Source organism: Monodelphis domestica, chromosome 1 (assembly GCF_027887165.1).
Source record: "Monodelphis domestica isolate mMonDom1 chromosome 1, mMonDom1.pri, whole genome shotgun sequence".
Classification (NCBI taxonomy): domain Eukaryota; kingdom Metazoa; phylum Chordata; class Mammalia; order Didelphimorphia; family Didelphidae; genus Monodelphis; species Monodelphis domestica.
The window spans coordinates 612,859,400-612,879,149 of record NC_077227.1 but is presented as its reverse complement, the minus strand read 5'-3'; the positions used below and the strand labels follow the sequence as shown (position 1 = coordinate 612,879,149).

The window sequence follows — 19,750 nt, the reverse complement described above, 5'->3', positions numbered from 1 at the left end:
TCAGTTGTGGGGACTAGGGTTGGAGGGCAGGAGGTGGGGGAATCCTGGCTTGTGTAAGTGCAGTCCAATCTGTAGTCCTGCCAGAACCAGGCAGTGAGGATGGATGTGGATCCTCCCTACGCTCCAAGTGTAAAATCATGCCAGGAGTTTCCCTTCATCCTTTCTCCCCACAGTTTACTGATCCAATCTGATTCCATCTAAGATAATCACACAGACACAGAATCCCTTGTTTGTCCAGGATCCACTTTTGAACAAGACCATTTATTTCCACATGAGAGTGAAGGATTTTTTTTTTTGAGGGGGATATGAGAGAGGAGGCTGGTCAGTTTCTTAACTCATGGAGTTCCCACAAATCTAACTACTCTAGTGAGTTACTAGGTTAGAAAAGGGAGGTGATTCCAAAAAACAGTCCTGAAAGACTTAAGCTTCTTAAATTAGATCTGGTGTGGATTACCTTCCTCTTTGTTTTGCCAGAATATAAAAGACCCTCACAAAGTTGTTTGGGATAAGTGCAATTATGAAAGGTACTTAGTAAGGGTATAAGTAAGTTGACATTTCTGTTGTTAGATAGGGAACCAGTCAATTTTATGCTTCCTTTATAGAAAATAATATCCCTTTTCTATGTGTATGCTTCCTATCCAAAGGCCATCAGAGATAGCTATGATGCTAGCTTGACTTGGCCCAATTGGTCAACTGTTTTCCATGAGTGGGGAAACAATCACCACCACCAAAAAAAAACAGTGGGCCTGTGTGTAGGGAGAGAGGGTCATACTGTTTTCTTCAAGTCACATTTCAATACAGAGAGGGAAAATGAATGGGTAGAGATGAATGCTCCAAAAAGCAAAAAGGAGGGGGGACCTGTCAAGAGGTTTCCAAACATGGCAAGAATGGCCAGGACAGAATATCGGGTTGTCCTGGTTTAAGGAGATCCTGGAGGATCTTCGTGGGGGCAGGGTTAAGGGAAAAGCAGGTAGAGAGTGGAGGCAGTGAAGGAAGAATTTCAATAGCTCCCCCACTCAGGATAGTGACACCCCAAAGGGAAAAAAGGGTGGGGTGAGAGGGAGGAGAGGGAGACCCTAAAAGACTCAAGGAGATGGGAAAGTTTCAAGTGTATCCTTTCTCTGACACCTTTTCCCTTGCTTCTTTGTGTTTATTTCTGTGTTCTCCCTCATCCACTCTCTCTTATTCTTCTCTCCGTCCTCCAGCACCAAAGGCAACAGCACTGAGCTCCCTCCTTCTTCATTTTTCCTCCTTCTCCTCTCAGGTCTCTCTCTCTCTCTCTCTCTCTCTCTCTCTCTCTCTCTCTCTCTCTCTCTCTCTCTCTCTCACACACACACACACACACACACACACACACACACACACACACACAGATACACACACCCCTCTTTCTCTTCCATACCGTTTCAGACAGAGCTGGCAAGACCCAGGGCTGCATCCATGGCAAACCCTCCTCCTCTTCTTCCTCCTCCTCCTCCTCCTCCTTCTCCACCTCTCCTCCTCCCTTCTCCTCCCCACGCCTCCGCCGCCACCTCCGCTGCCTCCCGGGGTCCCAAGCCTCAGTCCTTCTCCTACAGGCTGTGATCTCGTTCAAGGGGAGGAAGGGGTGGTAGCCCTCGGACCCATGGATTAGGAGGACTTGGTTTCCTGCCTTTGCACAGCCTAGAAGTGGGGGCAGGCGGGTAGTTAGGGGTGGGCTTGGTGAACAGAGGGAGCGAGAGGAAAATCCAGGGGCTTCCGCGAGCCTGCCGGGTGGAGTTTGCAAGCCGCTGATTCTCCCTCCCGTGCACCCACAGACTCGGGGGAGCCCGGACCCTATTCTTGCTCCCACTGCCCCTTCCCCTGGTTCTTCTCTTTGCTTGCCAGCAGAAGAGAAGGAGCGAGAGCGAGGAGTGTGTGTGTGTGAGCGCGCGCGTGTGTGCGCGCGTGAGTGTGCGAGTGTGTGTGCGTGTGTCTGTGTGTGTGTGTGTGTGTGCGCAGGGAAAAGCTAATGGATGTAGTGAAGCTGGCGCTGGAGAAGGGGAGCGGGCAGCAGGCTCCGGCGGCCGTTGCAGCTGTTGCTCTGGCTCCAGCCTTGGCTCCGGCTCCGGCTCTGGCTTCGGCTCCAGCTCCAGCTCCGGCTCCCGCCCCTGCTCGCAGCCGCCTACTTCTCCTGCCCCGGCCACCGCAGCCACCGCTGCCCCTCCAGCAGTCAGAGATGCTGCCACTCCTGCCCAGCTACCAGCACCGGCTCCGGGCTCGGAGGAAAAGAAAGGAGCTGCTGCTGGGCCAGGTCTGCTTTCTGGGTTCGCTCCTGCTGCTCCTCTCGTCCCTGGGTAACTGGGCTGAGAAAGCCGGTGAGTTTCTGCCCGAGTTGGCGTTACGGATCACGGGGGACTCGCGAGGCATCTTCTCGGGGTTGACTGTGTGTGTGTGTGTGTGTGTGTGTGTGTGTGTGTGTGTGTGTGTGTGTGTGTGTGTGTTTTGAGAGTGGGGGGCAGCGGAAGGGAATGGGGGTTGCTAATTTCAGTATGGATTGTATTTGAGTCAAGGTGTTCCTGATGGTGTGGTTTAGAGGATTGGGAATGGAGAGTGAGGTCACCGGGGCAGTCACCCTCACTCGGAGCTGTGCTTTACCAAATCACCTCCCCCCAGTCAATGCCCCCAGCATTGTCGAGAGAGAACTGGAGAATGAGGGGCTCAGTAGAATGGGGAGCAAACAATGACTAACCTGCCTTTGTGGTCATGTACCTCTTGGTAGAAGAATCTTGAAGATTAAGAGGGGCAGAGGACAAGGAGAGCTGGGGTACTGGAGAATTGTTTGAATCTGTTGGTGTTGGTCTAGAATTGTTGGGAATGCCCATCTTGGGCTTGTCACACATACTTTGCTTTGCCTTCCCATCCCCCAGCTTTTGTGAAATGGAAAAGGGGAAACACAATCTCCCTTCCAACAGAAACTTGTCGAAGTGACCTCAGAAATAACCCACTCACCGCTGCAAATAAAGTTACCCTCCCAGGTTTCCAAAGATCATAATTTCCTACAGACATCCGTCCTTAGTTCTTAGTGACACCTTTCTAAGGTAACCACCTGTAAATCCCATGTGCATGTGGAATAGAAGGAATGATTTTTTTTCCTTAAATTCCTGCACATAAGACCATGCTGGGTTTTCTGTGGATGAAGGGAGCAGAAAGCATCAAAGACACCTTTGCTAGACAGGCTCATGCTGTCAGAGAACAAACCTAACTTTTAATGCAAAAAAAACTGTTGACCCTTTAAGAAGAGTTTACAGTCCCACTTAGTTCCCTTAAACTAGTTATCTATCAGGGAGACATCTTACACTTGTATTTTGTATTCTTCTGACTTATGTTTTGGCAATCCAGTCTGCTCCTTTTCAAAAAGCAACGTTTTCTTGTAACTCTGATGGGAAGAAAAATGACTGGACTCTACTACCTGAATCTAGAAATTAATTCCATCCCTGTCACTCACTGCTTATCCCAACCCCCCACCCCCAAGTTAACTACAGTTCTGAACCATACTCTTTTTTAAAAAAAAAATTCATCCTGTATTCTTCCATGGCAGAATTAATCCATGGAGAAGAATTGTAGACAGGACAGTTGTTCACTGAAAACTACATTTAGCCCAAGGTGTTTAGTTGCCTCAGAAAATAAGGGTTCAGGAAGAGTAATTTCCATAGAACTGACCATTTCATGTTCTGTGCATTTAAATGACACATTTAATAGGAAATCATCCAAATGTTTGTGAAAAATAAAATCACAAGCAAGGGTTGGTACAATGGGAAGAGTACTGGTCTTGGAGATAGAGGCCCTGGGATCTATCCCAAGTCTGCCAATTACTGATTGTGTGACCTTGGGGTAGTCACTTAGTCTCATTGAATCTCAGTTTTCTCCTATAATTGAAGGTTTGGCTTAAATGACCCATGTGGCTTATTCTAGCTCTAAATGGATGATCAGAGTAATCCTAGCATAAAGTTATATGAAAAATTATATAAATTCAATTTGATGATGGCATAAAGCTTTCACAGTGTTTAATAAACTTGGGATACTTAAATATTGGAAAGACAGCATTATGGCCCATTCAAGCCAAATGATCAGCCTTGGAATTTGAACTGCAGAGTTTCTTGACCAGACTTTATCATCAATGATCCTCTGGCCATATAGTCAAGTGAATGTTAAGAGAACCACTCTTCCATTTTCCCCCAAGGTGCTATCATTCTACAAAGGGAATTGTCACTGTTAAGGAGATTGTGCTTATTTGAGTGAAGACAAAGCATCTCTTCAAATGGGGTTTCTGAGCTACCAAAGAATTGGTTGATTAGCTAATTTTTATTAAGAGGAGTTTTTCATTAATTCCCTTTTATGAGGTGAAAAGTGCAGTTTATAGTTTCTTTCGTCTTTAGGAGGGACCATTCCAAATAAATTACATCTTGTCCATTTGTTCCTCCAGTTTTCATGTTTATGCTATGTGACTCATTTAGTTCTGTACACTTTCCAGGGTTTAAAAGATATTTCTAATTTCCAAAATAAGAATGAGCCATACAGTTAAATCTATCTACTGCAGGGGGCTGCATGCCCTTAGAGAAAAGTGGCAGGCTTGTGATTGTCATCCACTAAAGAAACTTGATGACTAGTATGCCATTTTGAAATGATTTCCCCAGAAGTGACATTTCTTTTTCAGGTAGTTACTGACTCAGATATGGTCTAATCTCCCACTGTCTCTACTTTATGCACACATCTCCCCCATTTCCCTTCTTTTTTCTCATTTTTCTTTTTAGTAGCTAGAACATATAACCCCATTTTCAGACCTATGAATTAGTTTCTATAAGACTAAGATTGAAAAGAGTAGACAAAATTATGGAGGACACTGTGCTTCATTTCCCCCCAAAGAAATGTTATTTGTAGTTTTGTCTCTAATAACTTTTTCCTCCATCAAATATTGATAATTCCATTTCATCGTAAGCCATGAAGGGATTTTGTAGCAAGGCACAGTCTTTCAGTGTAATCCCTCAACACAGATTTATTTACATCCAAAAGAATTGGCAAATTCTTTGTAAGTTTATGAAATTTAAGTATTTGGAAAGTGACTGAAATGAGAAACATTAAATCCTCTAAATGGATTATTAGTCCTTAGGAAAAGTATATAGTAGGAAATTCCCTGACCTTGGAGGTAGAAGACCAGCACTGCACCCTGTGTGATCTTAAAGAAGGTATTTTATTGCTCTGAGCCTCAGTTTCTTCAATTACAAAATGATGGAGTTCAACTGGATACTTTTCAGGTTCTTCCCATCTCAGAATCCAATGATTCTGTTACTCTAATAATGAAAAATAAAATTTAACCCTATTTCAAAACCTGGACTTAGTGAGAGTCAGAGGAACTGAATAATTTACTTTAGAGTAATGATCAGATCCCTAGAACTTTGATTCCTCATACCTTTCCTTTGCTTTTCAGAATCCATGTTCCTCTGTTAGTAAAACTCTTTAACACACACACACACACACACACACACACACACACACACTCACACACATACACAGAGCCTAATGATCAAAGCTAATGTTTTATTTATTTACCAATAAGGCATGTCAAGATTGTTGTTACTTCTAAACATTAGATAATGTAATGGCTTAGATACTTGCATTTTGTATGTACTGATTTGTTTTAAAAATAGTACATTTAGATAAGTCAAAATAAAAAAAAATGTATAACAGAGATCCTTTTACATTGTCACCTATTATCTTGTGAGATTCTCCTACTCATGAAATTCTATTCATGACTACTACCTCAATTCAATCCAGATTGGTTTCTCCTTGGGAGGGATACTTAATTAACACATGAATTTGTTAAGCCACTCTGCAGGTCAGGAATGGAAGAAACCTTCAAGACTTTTTTACAGAAGTCCAGTGCTTTGGTTTCTTTCCCTCTCCTCCTGTTACCTGCCAAAGTCACATTTTCTGTTCTCTTCTTTCAAAGCCCAGTGGAGAAATAATGATACCAATTACAGCTGCCATTTAAAGACTGCATTATAGTTTACAAAATGCTTTCACATATATGATTTCATCTGATCCTCAAAACTCTTTTATGACTTTGGAAGAACAAATGTCATCACCCAAATTTTATGGATGGGGGAAGTTCCAGGAAGGGGAATGTCAGAGAAGCTAAATGACTTGATTGTTGTAATATAATGAGTAAAAAAGTAGAGCCAGTCTTGAATACCTGATTCTAGGATTATGATGTATAAATGTATATATGTATACCATTCACCAGTTTCATGTATTGTTGAAACATCTTCATCCTTAAGAAGAAACAAAGTTGGATTGAATGTAGGTAATGAGTATGAGAATGTCAATATATACGAATAAAAAATATCCAATAGTAAACCAAGGAGAGAGACAGAGTCAGAGATAGAGTCAGAGAGACAGACAGAGAGAGAGAGAGACAGACAGAGACAGAGACAGAGACAGAGAGATAGAGAGAGAATTAGAACTGTGATTTTACTGATCTGAGGTACTCCCTTAAGAAAGTAATATCAATGCAGCTCAGCAACTGTGCTATAATTTTAGGGCCCACAGTCACTCTGGTCAGAGGTGGTAACCCTGGTCTTCATAACTCTGAGGTCAACTTTCTGTAAGTTCTGGCACATTATTATACACTTAACCTGTGTGAATTGTCACCCCTTTCTTTGGACTTATGTTAGGCAAGTTCATTCTTGGCAATAACCACTAAATCATATCTTTTTGGTGTTTTTTTGCCTCTAGTTGGAGATTCTTTCAGAGTCTGAATAGTTTGTTTATAGCTCATGTGTAAGTCACCATTGGTATTGGAAAAAGGGTTCTTAGATTCCACGCATTTATTCAAAGTAGCAATATAATCAGTACAAGACAGCCTTTGTTGTATCCAATAGAAAATGTCAAAGTTTTGTAAGGAATATAAAGTAGCCTATAAATAGTCATAATCCCCTCCCCCCCCCCCCCCCCCCCCCGCCCCCAAACAAATTTGGCATCACTAGAGTGGAATTCCCTGGGTCTTTAAGGTGAGTTCACTCTGGGGACTAGACAAACCTCTAATCTGACAATAATGTCCTGAGAGTTTGAACTCTTTTGGAAAGAAATGAACTCAGGGTTATTCAAGGAGGGACCCTTCCCCCCTTCCCATCAGTCCAAGTAACTTAAGTAATTGTCATGAGCAAAACCCAAGCCTTATGTTCCTTTATAGTATGAGGATCATTTGCTTAAATCTCTTCTTTAGAGGTTATTTCTCAAGGCACTCCCCCTCCTCCAACTATTGGGTTAGATTCTATTGTTCTCTTCTCTCTCCTCCAAAAGACAATGCCTCCACCCTTCTTCCTCAATGCTGGGTCATCCAGTAACTAGGCATTATCTAGGAAATTCCCAATTTTCTCTCTAGGAAGAACTCTTGAATCCTGAAGTAACCCTGAGGCTAGTGCTACCCAGGAACTCTCTCTTTTATCTTCAGACAGACAGATCCCTGGACTCTCTAGCTTGGGATAGAAAAAGAAAGTCTTAGGCTGGTGGTGCTTCTCTGGAAATGATCTTTTTTCTCTTTAAAAATTCCGCACCCTAAACTCTCCCCTTAGGCAACATGGTGAGAACAAATGATTCTCCAATGGGCCTAGATTGTAACTACTGGGTGACCTTAGGCAAGTCTTCCCTTGGGTTTCAGCTTCCTTGGAACAATGAGAAGGATGGACCAAATCCAAGGTTCACATTTTCCTGTGGCACTCTGTGAAGTCTCTGAAACCCTTCTCAGTCAACCAGTTGGTCATTAAGCTTTTATTAAGCACCTACTATGTGCTAGACACTACCAAGAGCTGTAGTCACAAAGAAAAGGCAAAAAAAAAAAACCCAGCAAACACACAAAACCAGCCCCTAGCTCTCAAGGAACTTTGTCTAAAGGGGGCATTCAGGACAGGTCAATTATATCAGTTATATCATATGTGTGTATGCACACATGAATGTGCATTGTGGGAAGGTAGAAAGGGAAGAGGCTGGACACTTAAATTCTGGTGCTTTTTGGTTTGGCCAGAAAGGGGGAAAGAATCCCCCAAAGACTCCAACTCCCAGTGTATTCACAGTAGGTCCAAAACAATTCAAGGTGACCAATTCATCATTAAGAGGTAGCTATGTGGCTCAGTAGATAAAGTTCTGGACCTGGAATCAGGAAGGTCTGAGTTCAAATCCAACCTCCGACATTTTCTGATAATGTGACTCTGACAACTCATTTAACTTCTGTCTGCCTCAATTTCCTCAGTGCGGATAATAACACCTACCTTTCAGGGCTTTTGTGAGGGCCAACTGAGATAATATTTATAAAGTGCTTAGCAGAGTAGTTGGCATATAGTTATATACCTGCTTAATAAATGCTTGCTTTCTTCCTTTATTAATTGATAAAATACAAAGTTCCAAATAGAGGTTCATCATCTTGTAAAGTCAAGTTGATTTTGGAATTCCCCTTGTCAAACCTCTACATATATATGTGTATATATATACATAAATACATACCTGATATATATGTGTCCAATTTGTTTGCTATTGGGTTTTTATTTTAGTTTCTATAGCAAACATTGGTAACTTTCATGTGCTCTGGGTGAGCTTTCTGTGGACCTTATTTTGGTTTTAAAATGAAAAGTGAAATAAGTTTCTCTCAAAGGTGGCAGCATGGAAAAAGTAGAGTCAGAGGACCCGAGTTCTGAACTGGACTTTGCCATTCACATGTGTGATCATGGACAAGTAATTTAACTTCTTTAGATCTTCGTTTTTCTTATCTGTCAAACAAGGGTAATACAACCACCTCTCCACCTATCATGCACTTACTTTGTAAAAGGGACATCAGAGTAATCAGGAATTTCTGAAAAGGACCAATGCTAATCCTGAATTCTAGAATGGGGGGTGGGGGTTGGTTTAGAATAGAGTTTCAATTTAAAAAATGGACATAAAAATGGAGGAAAAAAGAACTTCAGAGGTTGATTTGGCTTACTTCATTGCTTTTGGAGTAGACAGTGTATTGCTTAAGATAGATATGAATTCATCATAGGGAGATTTCTGTTTCAAGGGCAATAATTAGATGTAAAGTTACAGAAAGGGAATGAAAGGCTTGAGAATGCTAAGGAGATGCTGGTCTTATATTGCCTTTTTCAGTTAGATTCTATAGTAAAAAAGCAACAGAATGTTGGAATCAGAGCAGCAATATTTTAGAAACACATTTGGTTTTAAACTTTTCTATTTTCTGCATAAACATATATAGATATATCTTTCCTCCTGGCTTTTCTTAGCTATCTTCTGAACCAGATTTTTTCTTGGAGATTTCAACTGTCTAGCCTCCCATTCTTTTAGGAAGATTCCTTTACCCTGGAGGGATGGCAAAACCTAGAAGAATTTCAAAGCTAGTATTTACAAAGAGATTTCTAAAATTGTGGAGGTTAATTTGACATACACGATTTTGGCAACTTCATTTAACTTCAAAGATAGACCCTAAATCTGAGGAAGGGAAAGCAATGGTAGTGTAGGTCAGAATGAGAGAGGGAGAGAAAGAGATTTTTATTTCTGAATGTTGTAACAGCCAGGTAGGAGACTTTGGGCAGTAATGAGTTTCATGTAAGTCAAGGGTTCTTAATTTTTTATGTCCTGAAACCTTTTGACTGGTGAAGTCCATGGACCCCTTTTGAGAGTGATGCTTAAAAAAGAAATCAAAGAAAATGCTCAATTTGAGTTAAAAGTTAGTGAAAAAATGAAGGTGTTATTCTGCCCCCTTAAATCCATATACTCCCTGAAATCTATTCATAACCTCATTGATCCAAGATTAAGAAGACCTGATTTAGGTCCTTGAAGGCCAGTTGCAAGTTGGGCCAAGGGAAAAATAGTAAGAAAATAACAGTATATACTCTCAGCAGGATTCAAAGATATGCCTGTGGCTAAACTGGGGAAAGGGTCTCATAGAGACCAGAGTAGAAACAGAACATGATAGTGTGAAAAAAGAGGAATGTGCAATGTTAAAGCCTTCTCTCAGCTCAAGAGACTATAATGGTCCTCAGTGTGATCTGATCCAAGGCACTCTGTGAACTTACAGGCTGGGGGTGTCAGAGGGCTGGAGAGAACTCTGAAGTATCTCCAAGGTATCTCTTTTGCTTTTAAAGCAAAATTCATCTAGCAGTTTAGTAAGATGAAAAATAATTTCCTTTATTTTATTACAAACTATACACGACCCCATCCCCTTTATTCAAAAATCATTAAGAATATTTCACATCTGCCTGGGTCATAATTTATTAGTTTTCTCAATTTATTTCAGGCTTCCAAGTTTTCCATTTCATGACACTGGTATAGGTCAGAGAAGTTGTTACCTACTTCCCCTTTTTCCAAGCTAGAAGGGTCTTTAGAGATAATGAATCCCAGTTCTTTCATTTTATAGATGATGAAACTGAGGTCCGGAGAGGGGAAATAATTTGTCTGAGAACACACAACTGCCTAGTGGAAGAGCCATAACTATTAGTCAAGGTATCCTGATGTCTTACTCAGTGGTTTTGTCACATTTCCCCCCTCCCACTCCTGGCCTGTACAGAAATAATCACCTTTGAAACTACATGTTAGAAAATTTATAGAGATGGTATTCTCCAAGCACAATGGAATCTGGAATATGTGCTGGTAAAAGTTGAAACCCCTGTTTCTCCTGAGATATGTTCTGTATATAGTCTGTCAGTTAAAATATGCCTACTATGTGTCGGGCACTGAGCTTAGGACGGGGGATACAAGGAAGGCAAAAGAAAGTCCTTGTTCTTAAGGAGCTCACATTCAAAAGGGGAAGACAACATGCTAAAAAAAAGAAATATAAAGGGGGAAGACCCAGAGCCAGAGTGGATAGAATACTTTCCACTTAAGGATTCCCCTGAATACCCAGCCATGATCTCCAGGTATTCTAACCTCTGGTTAGTGAGTGTGAAACAGAATCACTTTCTTTCACTGGAGCAGTTGCTCAAATGCCTTGGAGACAATTGATATATTAAAAAAACAACAGTATGTCTTTTATTATAAGAGGGGATGCAAACTGAGGATAAGAACAAGGGGTCCCCAACTCTAAGTCTAGCTAGATCTAGCTAGTTTCCCACAATCCTCTACATTCATCGCAAGAGGGAGCCTTCTGGTCTTCTGGCTAACTTACTAGCTCCCAATTTCTATGTAGGTGTTCATCAAAGCTGACTAAGCTACCTATCTATGACCCTTAGTATTTAGTTCAACAGCTATCTCCAAAAACCATTATGATTGATCTCAAAATGGCTAAGATCTCCCCAGGGATGACCCCTGAGATAAAACCTCAAAGCCAATCTGATAGAATTTTTAGATAAAACCCTTCCGGGAAGCACAGCAGGTATGGTTAGATCCTTTTCTAGTTCTTTCCCAGTCAAACAGAGCACCTCCAAAGAGGATTTAGAATTTTACTCCTTCTCCACAGTCAGGTTAAGGTAGATGAGCTCAACAAGCCAGCCTTTCCTCCACCCTTTCAGACAGGAAGAACCCAACCACCTACAGGAAGTCACTCTAACCACTGTCACTTCCAAACTGTTCCTCCTCTGTCTTTTGCCTGATAAAATCCTTTCCTTTTAGTTGCTAGTATGTGCCTTAAAGACAGCCTTCCACTTCTCTTAAATCTTATCCTATCTCTATCCCTTTTCCATGACAATGCAAACAACTTAAACATAAGCTATGAGCATGGTCAGACACCAAAGATGCCCAGGTAATCCATTGCATCCTGGGTCATCACCAGTTCACTTTTATCCTGCCACTGGATTTTGATGATTCTGGAAGAGAGAGTGAGGCTAATGACTATTCAAGTCTATCCCATTTGAATCCAACTCACATGCAAGTCAAGAAATCACCTTCATGACGCCATTTTCAAAAATGAAGGATGAACAACAAGACAAAACAGAGATAAAAGAAATTGGGAGAAATCAAGAGAAGGAAGATGCTAGAATTGAGAGGGACCAGGAATGACTTCTTGTAGACAATGGGATTTTAGCTGGCACTTAAAGGAAGCCAGGGAAGGCAAGAGACAGAAATGAGAAAGGAGAGTATTCCAGGCATGGAGGGCAGGTGGTGAAAATGCCCACTGCTATGACTTTAGTTCTTGGCTTGTTTGGTGAACTTGGAACAGTTTCCTTATCTGTTAAATGAGGGGGTTTGACCTCATAAAATCAAAAGTTCAACCCTCTTTGATTCTGTGATCATATGTATTCCCTATTCACTTCTATCTCTTGGGATCCTCAGCTTCTTTCATGATACAGCTCAGGTTCCCCTGTATCTGTAGATTCTTTCCTCAGTCCACTTTCTCCCCACTCCAGTTAATGCTCAAGTTTTCAAGAAATTACATTGTATTTTTCACATTATTTTTCATTTTTATACCTACAGATATCATAGCCTACCTGCAGAATGTAATTGCCGGGGGTGGGAGTGGGGAGGCAAATACTATTTCCTTTTTCTTTTCATTAGTGAGGATAATACCTTGTAAATAATAGGTGCTTAAGATATAGCCTTTAGATTGAACTGATGTGTGGAGGAGTGGAGTGGAGGCTCCCTACATGACATGTTTTCAGGAACTCCTGAAAAACTTTGTCCCTGGAATATTATCCCATAGCTTCCTGATACTCTTTTAGCTGAAGATAAAGACATTAGTCCCACAGTTAGAAATAAGGTTTAAAATGGAAATATACTTTGGATATGTAACAAAATGACATGTTTATATTATAACACAAATGCCTAATAGCATGTTCACTGGGGTTGAAGGTGGGAAACAAGGTACTGATAGAAAGAGAAAATTTAGGAAGGAAAAGTACAGAAAGAAACATGGGAGCCTGAGGACAAACTTTGGTGCCTTAATTATTTCTAGATCTCAGCATGTTGATTAAGGGGATTGGAGCAGAAAATGTTAGCCTGATTCAAGTTGGCAATGTTTCTGCTTGACTATCTATCTAGTTCACACCAGGTAGGCAATATCTCACCTTTTAATTTACATACAGGACCTCAGGTTTCCAACCATTTTGATCATTATATTTTCTGAACCCAAACTCAGGATATAGAATAAATTGTCATGTTGATACAATTAAACACATTTATCTATTTATATATACATGGAACCTCTTATTTGGGGGCTTTAACTCAGAGGAATTATGGCATGGGCATTTATACTCCATACATAGCTATGGGAACACATCAATTGTACATAACCCTGGTGAGAAATTATATGTCTAAGTCTGTCTCCTCTTCAGTGAAATTCGGGACAATCCCTGGCTGTCTATAGCTTCCTTCAGTGGCTGTTTTGAGGATCTTATAGTGTATGTGAAATACTTTGTAATCTATACAGTGCTGTCACTTAGCACAGTGTTGGACATGTACTGGGCTCTTAATTAATATTTATTGATTGGCTGATAATACATGATAGATTTTATTATCATCATGTTCCCATACCCTGTAGGTCTGCATCTTTTTTGGCAGCCAATGTTTTATGACATATATTTTTACTGTACTCCTGAACTAATGCAATTCATTCAGTTTTTTTTTTCTGAAAGTATAATTTCTAGGATATTTCAATGATGGGGAGGAATTTGGACATGAAATATGTTAAATTGAGACTATATCAGAAAATTGAGGATTTGTTTATGTATATATATATATATATATACATAAACACACACTGATATGCCACTTCAAGTTAAAACATTAGAAATTCCCCATCAGAAGGGAAGATCTGGAGAAAGGGTAAGAGATTTGGAATGAGTCTCATTTCTTGAGGCTTGGATCATTTCTTGCCTTTGCTTCCAACTTTGCCTCTAACAGTGTGATGAGGTACGTCAGTCAATGAGCATGTATTAAGTGCCTCCAAATGCCAGGCACTGTGTTAAGCAATGGGGATACAAGGAGAGGCAAAAGACAGTCCTTGTCCTAGAGGTTCTCACAATCCAGTGAGTCACTTCATGCCACTTTACCTCATATGCCTTCTGTTTCCTCATCTGTAAAAGGAGGACATTAGATCAGATCAGGTCAGATCAGGTGTTCTTAACAATAGGTTACTTTTGTATTTTGCTTTAATGTTTGCAAAGTACTTTACAAACATTATCTCATTTTATCCTTACAACAATCCTGGCATGTAGGTGTTATTGTTATCCCTATTTTATAGATAGGGAACCTGAGGCTAAGAAGGAAGAAGTTAGTGAGTATGGAAGGTAGGCTTTGAAATTAGGTTTTCCTGTCCCCAAACCCAGCTCTCTTACCTATTACACCACCTCCCTGCCTCTAACCATATTTTGGGTCTTGGTTTCCTTGGCAGTCCCTGTCTCAGAATAACATTTTTAATGCATAAAAATAGGATAACAAAGAAAACCAGTTATATTAAAATGCAGTTATCAAAATGCTTTAAAAAAACCAAGGACACAGATCTTACGCTAAGAACCCCTGAACTACCTGATCTCTGTGGTTCCTTCCAACTCTATGAAGGGTATGTTCTTGTGAGATCACAGATTTAGGGCAACTGACCATCATAAACCAATTCAGTGGTAAAACCAGACCTAGAACTCAGAGTAGTCAGCTCTCCAGGTTTCTATTACTTTTCTATCACCAGACTTTTTTTCTGTCACCATTATGGGAACTGGCAGTCTAGGGCATCTTAAGCCTCAGTCCTTATTTTTATCAGCAACCTGCTGTTGCTAAAAAGCACAATTTCTCCACATTATGACAGTATGAAAATCAATTGTACTTTTCAATAAATGATTATAGGGTAAGGTAGATTTTGAATAAAAACTAAGAGCTGGAATTTGCTTTTTTCAGTTGTCATATGATCGTTTAGGATGCCTAGCTTTCTTTTCCTTTCTTTTAATTCCACATAAGGTGGTCCAGAAGTTATGTTAGCATGGCACAGTGTAGACAGATAGATCTTCTCTAGGGCAAAAGACAGGGAAAGAGGGATAAATAAACAAGATCATGCAGAAAGTTAGTTTTCCATCTTATTCATTTACTCATTCAGCAATAGCATTTAATGGAACTAGAGAGGTGGGCTTCCTTGTTATTTTTCATTTCTACTTCAAATAAAGATTTTACATCGTAGGGATAGTCGTGTGTCTTAATGACAGTTATCTCTCTACCCAGAGGTTTGTGGATTGCTCCAGAGGCATTTTCCCTGGGTTCCAATTGGGCCCAAGCAGATTACTACTGATGATTGGAGCCATGCAATGAGAGCAGATGGGAGGGCAGCTGGCCAGTCCAGTTATATCCTGATAGCAAGGATCTGCTTAGACCGACTGATAATTACTTTAAAGTCTTTTATGTTTCTTTCCCCTTTGTTTGTTTTGAGATATAAATTGACTTAAGGCTTATTTAAGTTGAATGAAAGGAACAAGTAAAGGCTAGAAAACTGGCACTAAGAACTGAACAACTATAAACTTGGGTGCCAAGAGATCTCTAAGATGTCGTCTGCTTCTTATGCAACTTGGTGGGGGGCAACACAGCATGGAAAATAAAGTCAGAAAGGACCTTTGTCACTTATTAACTCTGTAGTCATGGTCAAGTCACTTATCTTCTTAAGTCTCAGTTTCCTTGTCTGTAAAAGGGGGTTAACATATGTAAAGTAATTTCTAAACTTAAAAAAAGCATCATCTAAATGTCATCATTTAACCTTTGTCAAAGAGGCTAACCTTAAACAGTGTATTCAAAAGAATCCTGACCATAATACATTCAGAAAATATAGGTTCTTAGAAGAAATTCTGGGTCATGAAAAGAGAAGAAATTATTTATTTTTCTGGTAAAGAATGGACGACAACAGATACTATGCCTGGATTAGTGTTGTCCTTTTTAATGGAAGAATGATAATGACACAGGGGGAAAATGATGAGGAATGAAATCTCTTGTTTTTTTTTTTATATTAACCAGTTAAGTTTAATCTTTTCCTTTCCCTTTCCCTTCTCTTTATTAAGAGCCTATTTTTATGTTTAATAATATCTTATTTCCCCCTAATTATATGAAAAATAATTTTTAACATTCATTTCCTAATATTTTGAATTTCAAATTCTTTCCCTACCTCCTCCCTGTCTCTTTTTCCTGAGAAGCTAAACTTTTTGAGCACTTAAAATTGCAAAGCTCTATGCTAGGCATTGGAAATACAAAAAGAGAAAACATTTCTTGTCCTCAAGGAGCTTACAGTGAAATTTTCAGTAGTAGTTCATTTCTCCTGCTTTAGAGTCTAGGTTAGAAAGGATTAGGGGGAAGAGAAGAGGCTCTTTAAAATTTTTAGAGTTTCTACCCCTTCAAGACTTCCTCATGTCAAAATAGTGTTTTCCTTGGCAGTTATGATTTACCTCCAAAAGCAGAGTCCTAAGCGAGTTCTTTTAACCAAAATTCCTACCAAATCTTAGAGGAGGTGAGAATGGAAATCTAATCAGTGACCTGGTAACTATTACATCACTCCTAATCTCTTCAGAGATTGGTGCTTGTTAGGAAAAGAGGACAGATGGTGCAGCTGTGGCTGGCGGTGAATCTAACACATTACAGATAATTCAGAGGCATCATGGGCTAGAGAAAAAGACCTGAAGATTCAGTAGACCTGGATTCATTGAATCTAGAGTTATAATATGAAACTTTAGGAGCCATCTAGTCCAGTCTCTAATTTACAGATAAAGAATATGAGACCCTAAGAAGTTAAGTAACTTGTCAAAAGTCACTTTGGTAATGATGAAGTCAGGATTTGAACTGGTTTTCTTGTTCCAAAGCTATTACTCTTAATACTATACTATTCTAGCCCTAGATCTACCACTCTCATCATCTGTTTGTGCCTTCATTACTCTGGGTCCCCATTTCCTCATTTAACCTCATTTACAGAAGAAGGGAATTGAACTAGTTTATTTCTATGGACTTAGGCTGTTCACTATGCCAAGAAGGCTCTCCCTCCTCCTTTTGGAATCCCTAGCTTTCTTCAAGGTTCATTTCCCATGCCATCTGGAAGCCTTTTCTCTTTTCCTCAGTTTTGATTTAGTAACCTAACTTATCACTCTATATTTAGTTTTGTATAGAATCTATATTTATTTATCTGACACCAGTATAATTGGAATGGTATTTAGAAGTCTTCTAGACCAGCTCCTAGAATATAAGCTCTTGTGTGACAGGAACTGTAATACTTTTATATTTGTATCTCCCATACCTAGGATACTGCTGGACACTGAGTTGGCATTTAATAAATATCTGTTGATTCATCAAGAGTCTAGAATTCATATTGACATAATGAAACTCTACTCAGTCTTGCACATAGTATTCAGAAGACATCAGGACTGAATACTTTCTTCCTAGAGGGGAAATTTGCATTGGACCAAGAAAGTCTCCAAATGTTCCTATATTCTCTTTTTCCCAAAAACTTTATTAGATTAAGTGAATGCCAGCATAATGGCACTAGTTCCACATGGAAACAGGTTTTTAGTTAAATCAAGCCAAAGGACATGAAAGTTAGGTGGGAGTATAATGGGGTTCATTGACCTACTGTCTGATTTCTTTTACAAAAGGCAGTGTGCCACAATGGAAAGTGATACCTGGAGTTTGGGGACCTTGGTTTTAATCTTAACTAAGACTCATTATCTATGTGATCATGGGTAAGTAATTTAACTTATCAGAACTCCAGTTAAGTCAAAAAGCACTTATTAATCATTTACTATATGCCAGTCACTTTGCTAAGTCTGGGAAATATAAATATAAACAAAAATAAAGACTGTCTCTGCTCTCAAGAAGCTGACCTTTTAATGAAAGTCCATGAAAGGGAAGTTGAAAACCAGGGGTCAGGGCATTGAAGAAGGTACCCAGTGTAAGGTCATGGTCAGCAAAGTCCTATGGAGAGTCAGGAATGTAGTCTGGAGAGGAGGAAAGACAGATTAGAGCTGGGCCTCCTACTTAAAATGTAGTTTTTGAAAGAGTTACGTGAACTGATACAAAATGAAGCAAATAATCTGGAGAACATTGTAAATAGTAACCGAAATATTGTCTGATGGTCAAATTTGAAGGACTAAACTGTTATAACCAAAGCAAGGATCCAAAATAACCTGAAGGGACTCACAATGAAAATTGCTGTTCACTGTCAGAAAGAATTATCAGAGTCTGAATGGAGATTGAACCATACCATTTTCCACCTTATTTCCTTCATGAGTTGTTTTTTTATTGTATGTGCTATAAATACCTTCTTTCATGACCTGAAGAATATGGTAATATGTATTGCATGAAAGCATGGGAATAACCTATATTAGATCATTTGCCAACTTGGGGAAGAGGAAGAGGAAGGAGGGAAAGGCTTTGGGTCACAAAGGATCAGAAAAAATGATTAAGAATTGTTTCTACATGCAATTAAAAAATGAACAGATAAAAATGTAGCTTCTGGAAGGAATCAGCTAATCATAGGAAGAGACAACAGGAGAGGAAGGTACTTCCAGTATGAAAATTAGTCCAGATGTAAAATAAGGTTCTGGGTTGAAGGGGTTCAATAGCATGATAGAGTCCTGAGTTTGGAGTGTAGACTAGAGAGCCTCAGTGACCCCCTATATAAAAGAGTAACAAAAATATGTGTACTGCTTATCTTACATGAACTTTGTAAGAAAAGCACTTTGTGACCCTTAATGCTACATAAATTTGCATGATTTTATTAGGCTTAAATGCATGAACTTTTCTTCCATTCCCATCCAAAGATATGTATTTGTACTTTATTGAGAAAGTTGAGGGCATTTTCTTCAAGCTCTCTCTTTTCTCCCTTTCTTCATTTCAAAAATGCCTTGATACTTCCCTCCTCCGTTCATTCGGTTTCTAATGAAGTAGATATTCTGCTTACTATAGCTATTCCTTCTCCATGTGTTCTTAAACCCATTCCTTTCCAGCTTCTGCATCAGATTGTCTCCTCAGCCTTTCTTTTCTCTCTCTAATCTTCAACCCCTACTTCTACTTGTTCTATCCCCATTGCTTTCAAACATCCCCAGAGCTCCCCATCCTTAAGATTACTACCTTAGACTCTATCATCCCCTTTAAGATAGTGTCTTTTATCTTTCTTCTCTTTTTTGCTAAACTCTTAGGAAGATATGCCTATATGAATTGCCTCTAGTTTTCCTTCTTTTCAGTTGTTCCTCAACCTTTTGCAGTTTGCCTTCGCATCTTCTCATTCAATAGAAATTGCTGTCTTCAAAGTTGACCAGTGTTTTCTTAAATGCAAAACATGACCTTTATTTTTTTCTGTGGTGCTTATCATTCTCAACCTCTTTGTGGCATGCTATACTGTTCCTAACCCTCTCCTTCCTAATATACTCTTTTCTTTTGTGAGTGACACTACTCTCCTGGTTCTCCTCCTACCTTTCTGACCACATATTCTTAGTCTCCTTGGTTGATGTCTTATCCATATCTTACCCCCTAACTGGGTGTTGCCCCAGGTTATGGCTTGGTAGGTCTTCTACTTTCCCTTTCTTTCAAAATTCCGTTATTATCATTCTGTCTACTGTCTTTTCCTTTAGTGACTTCTGTTTTTCTCTCTACTAAAGTGTTTCTGATAATTTAACTAGATTGGGTTCTGTTTTTGCTCTGCAAAAAGGGGAAGAATGATAATGCACTTCATCTATTAGTTGTTTTGGTTATATCAGGCCTGACAACCATTCTAAGGTAATGTGCCAAGTCTGTGTTCATTCACTCCTGTGAAAGAGTGTGTTTGTGAGTTTTTGATGGTGCTGCCTGTGTAGATATGTACACA

The 19,750-nt window shown here is 39.7% G+C and overlaps 1 protein-coding gene across 2 annotated transcripts in view; it reads left to right on the top strand.

The window, feature by feature from the left end:
* Positions 1-266: 266 nt before the first annotated feature.
* The window catches only part of SLC24A3 (solute carrier family 24 member 3), a 762,044-nt gene continuing 742,560 nt past the window's right edge, over positions 267-19,750 (top strand). Inside the window, exon 1 of one of the 2 annotated variants that reach the window (XM_007476642.3) lies at positions 267-2,336. In XM_007476642.3, the coding sequence (XP_007476704.1) occupies positions 1,991-2,336 (346 nt within the window). In that variant the 5' untranslated portion in view covers positions 267-1,990. The remainder of the gene's footprint in view (positions 2,337-19,750) is intronic. The other variant, XM_016427591.2, reaches the window with a different exon arrangement.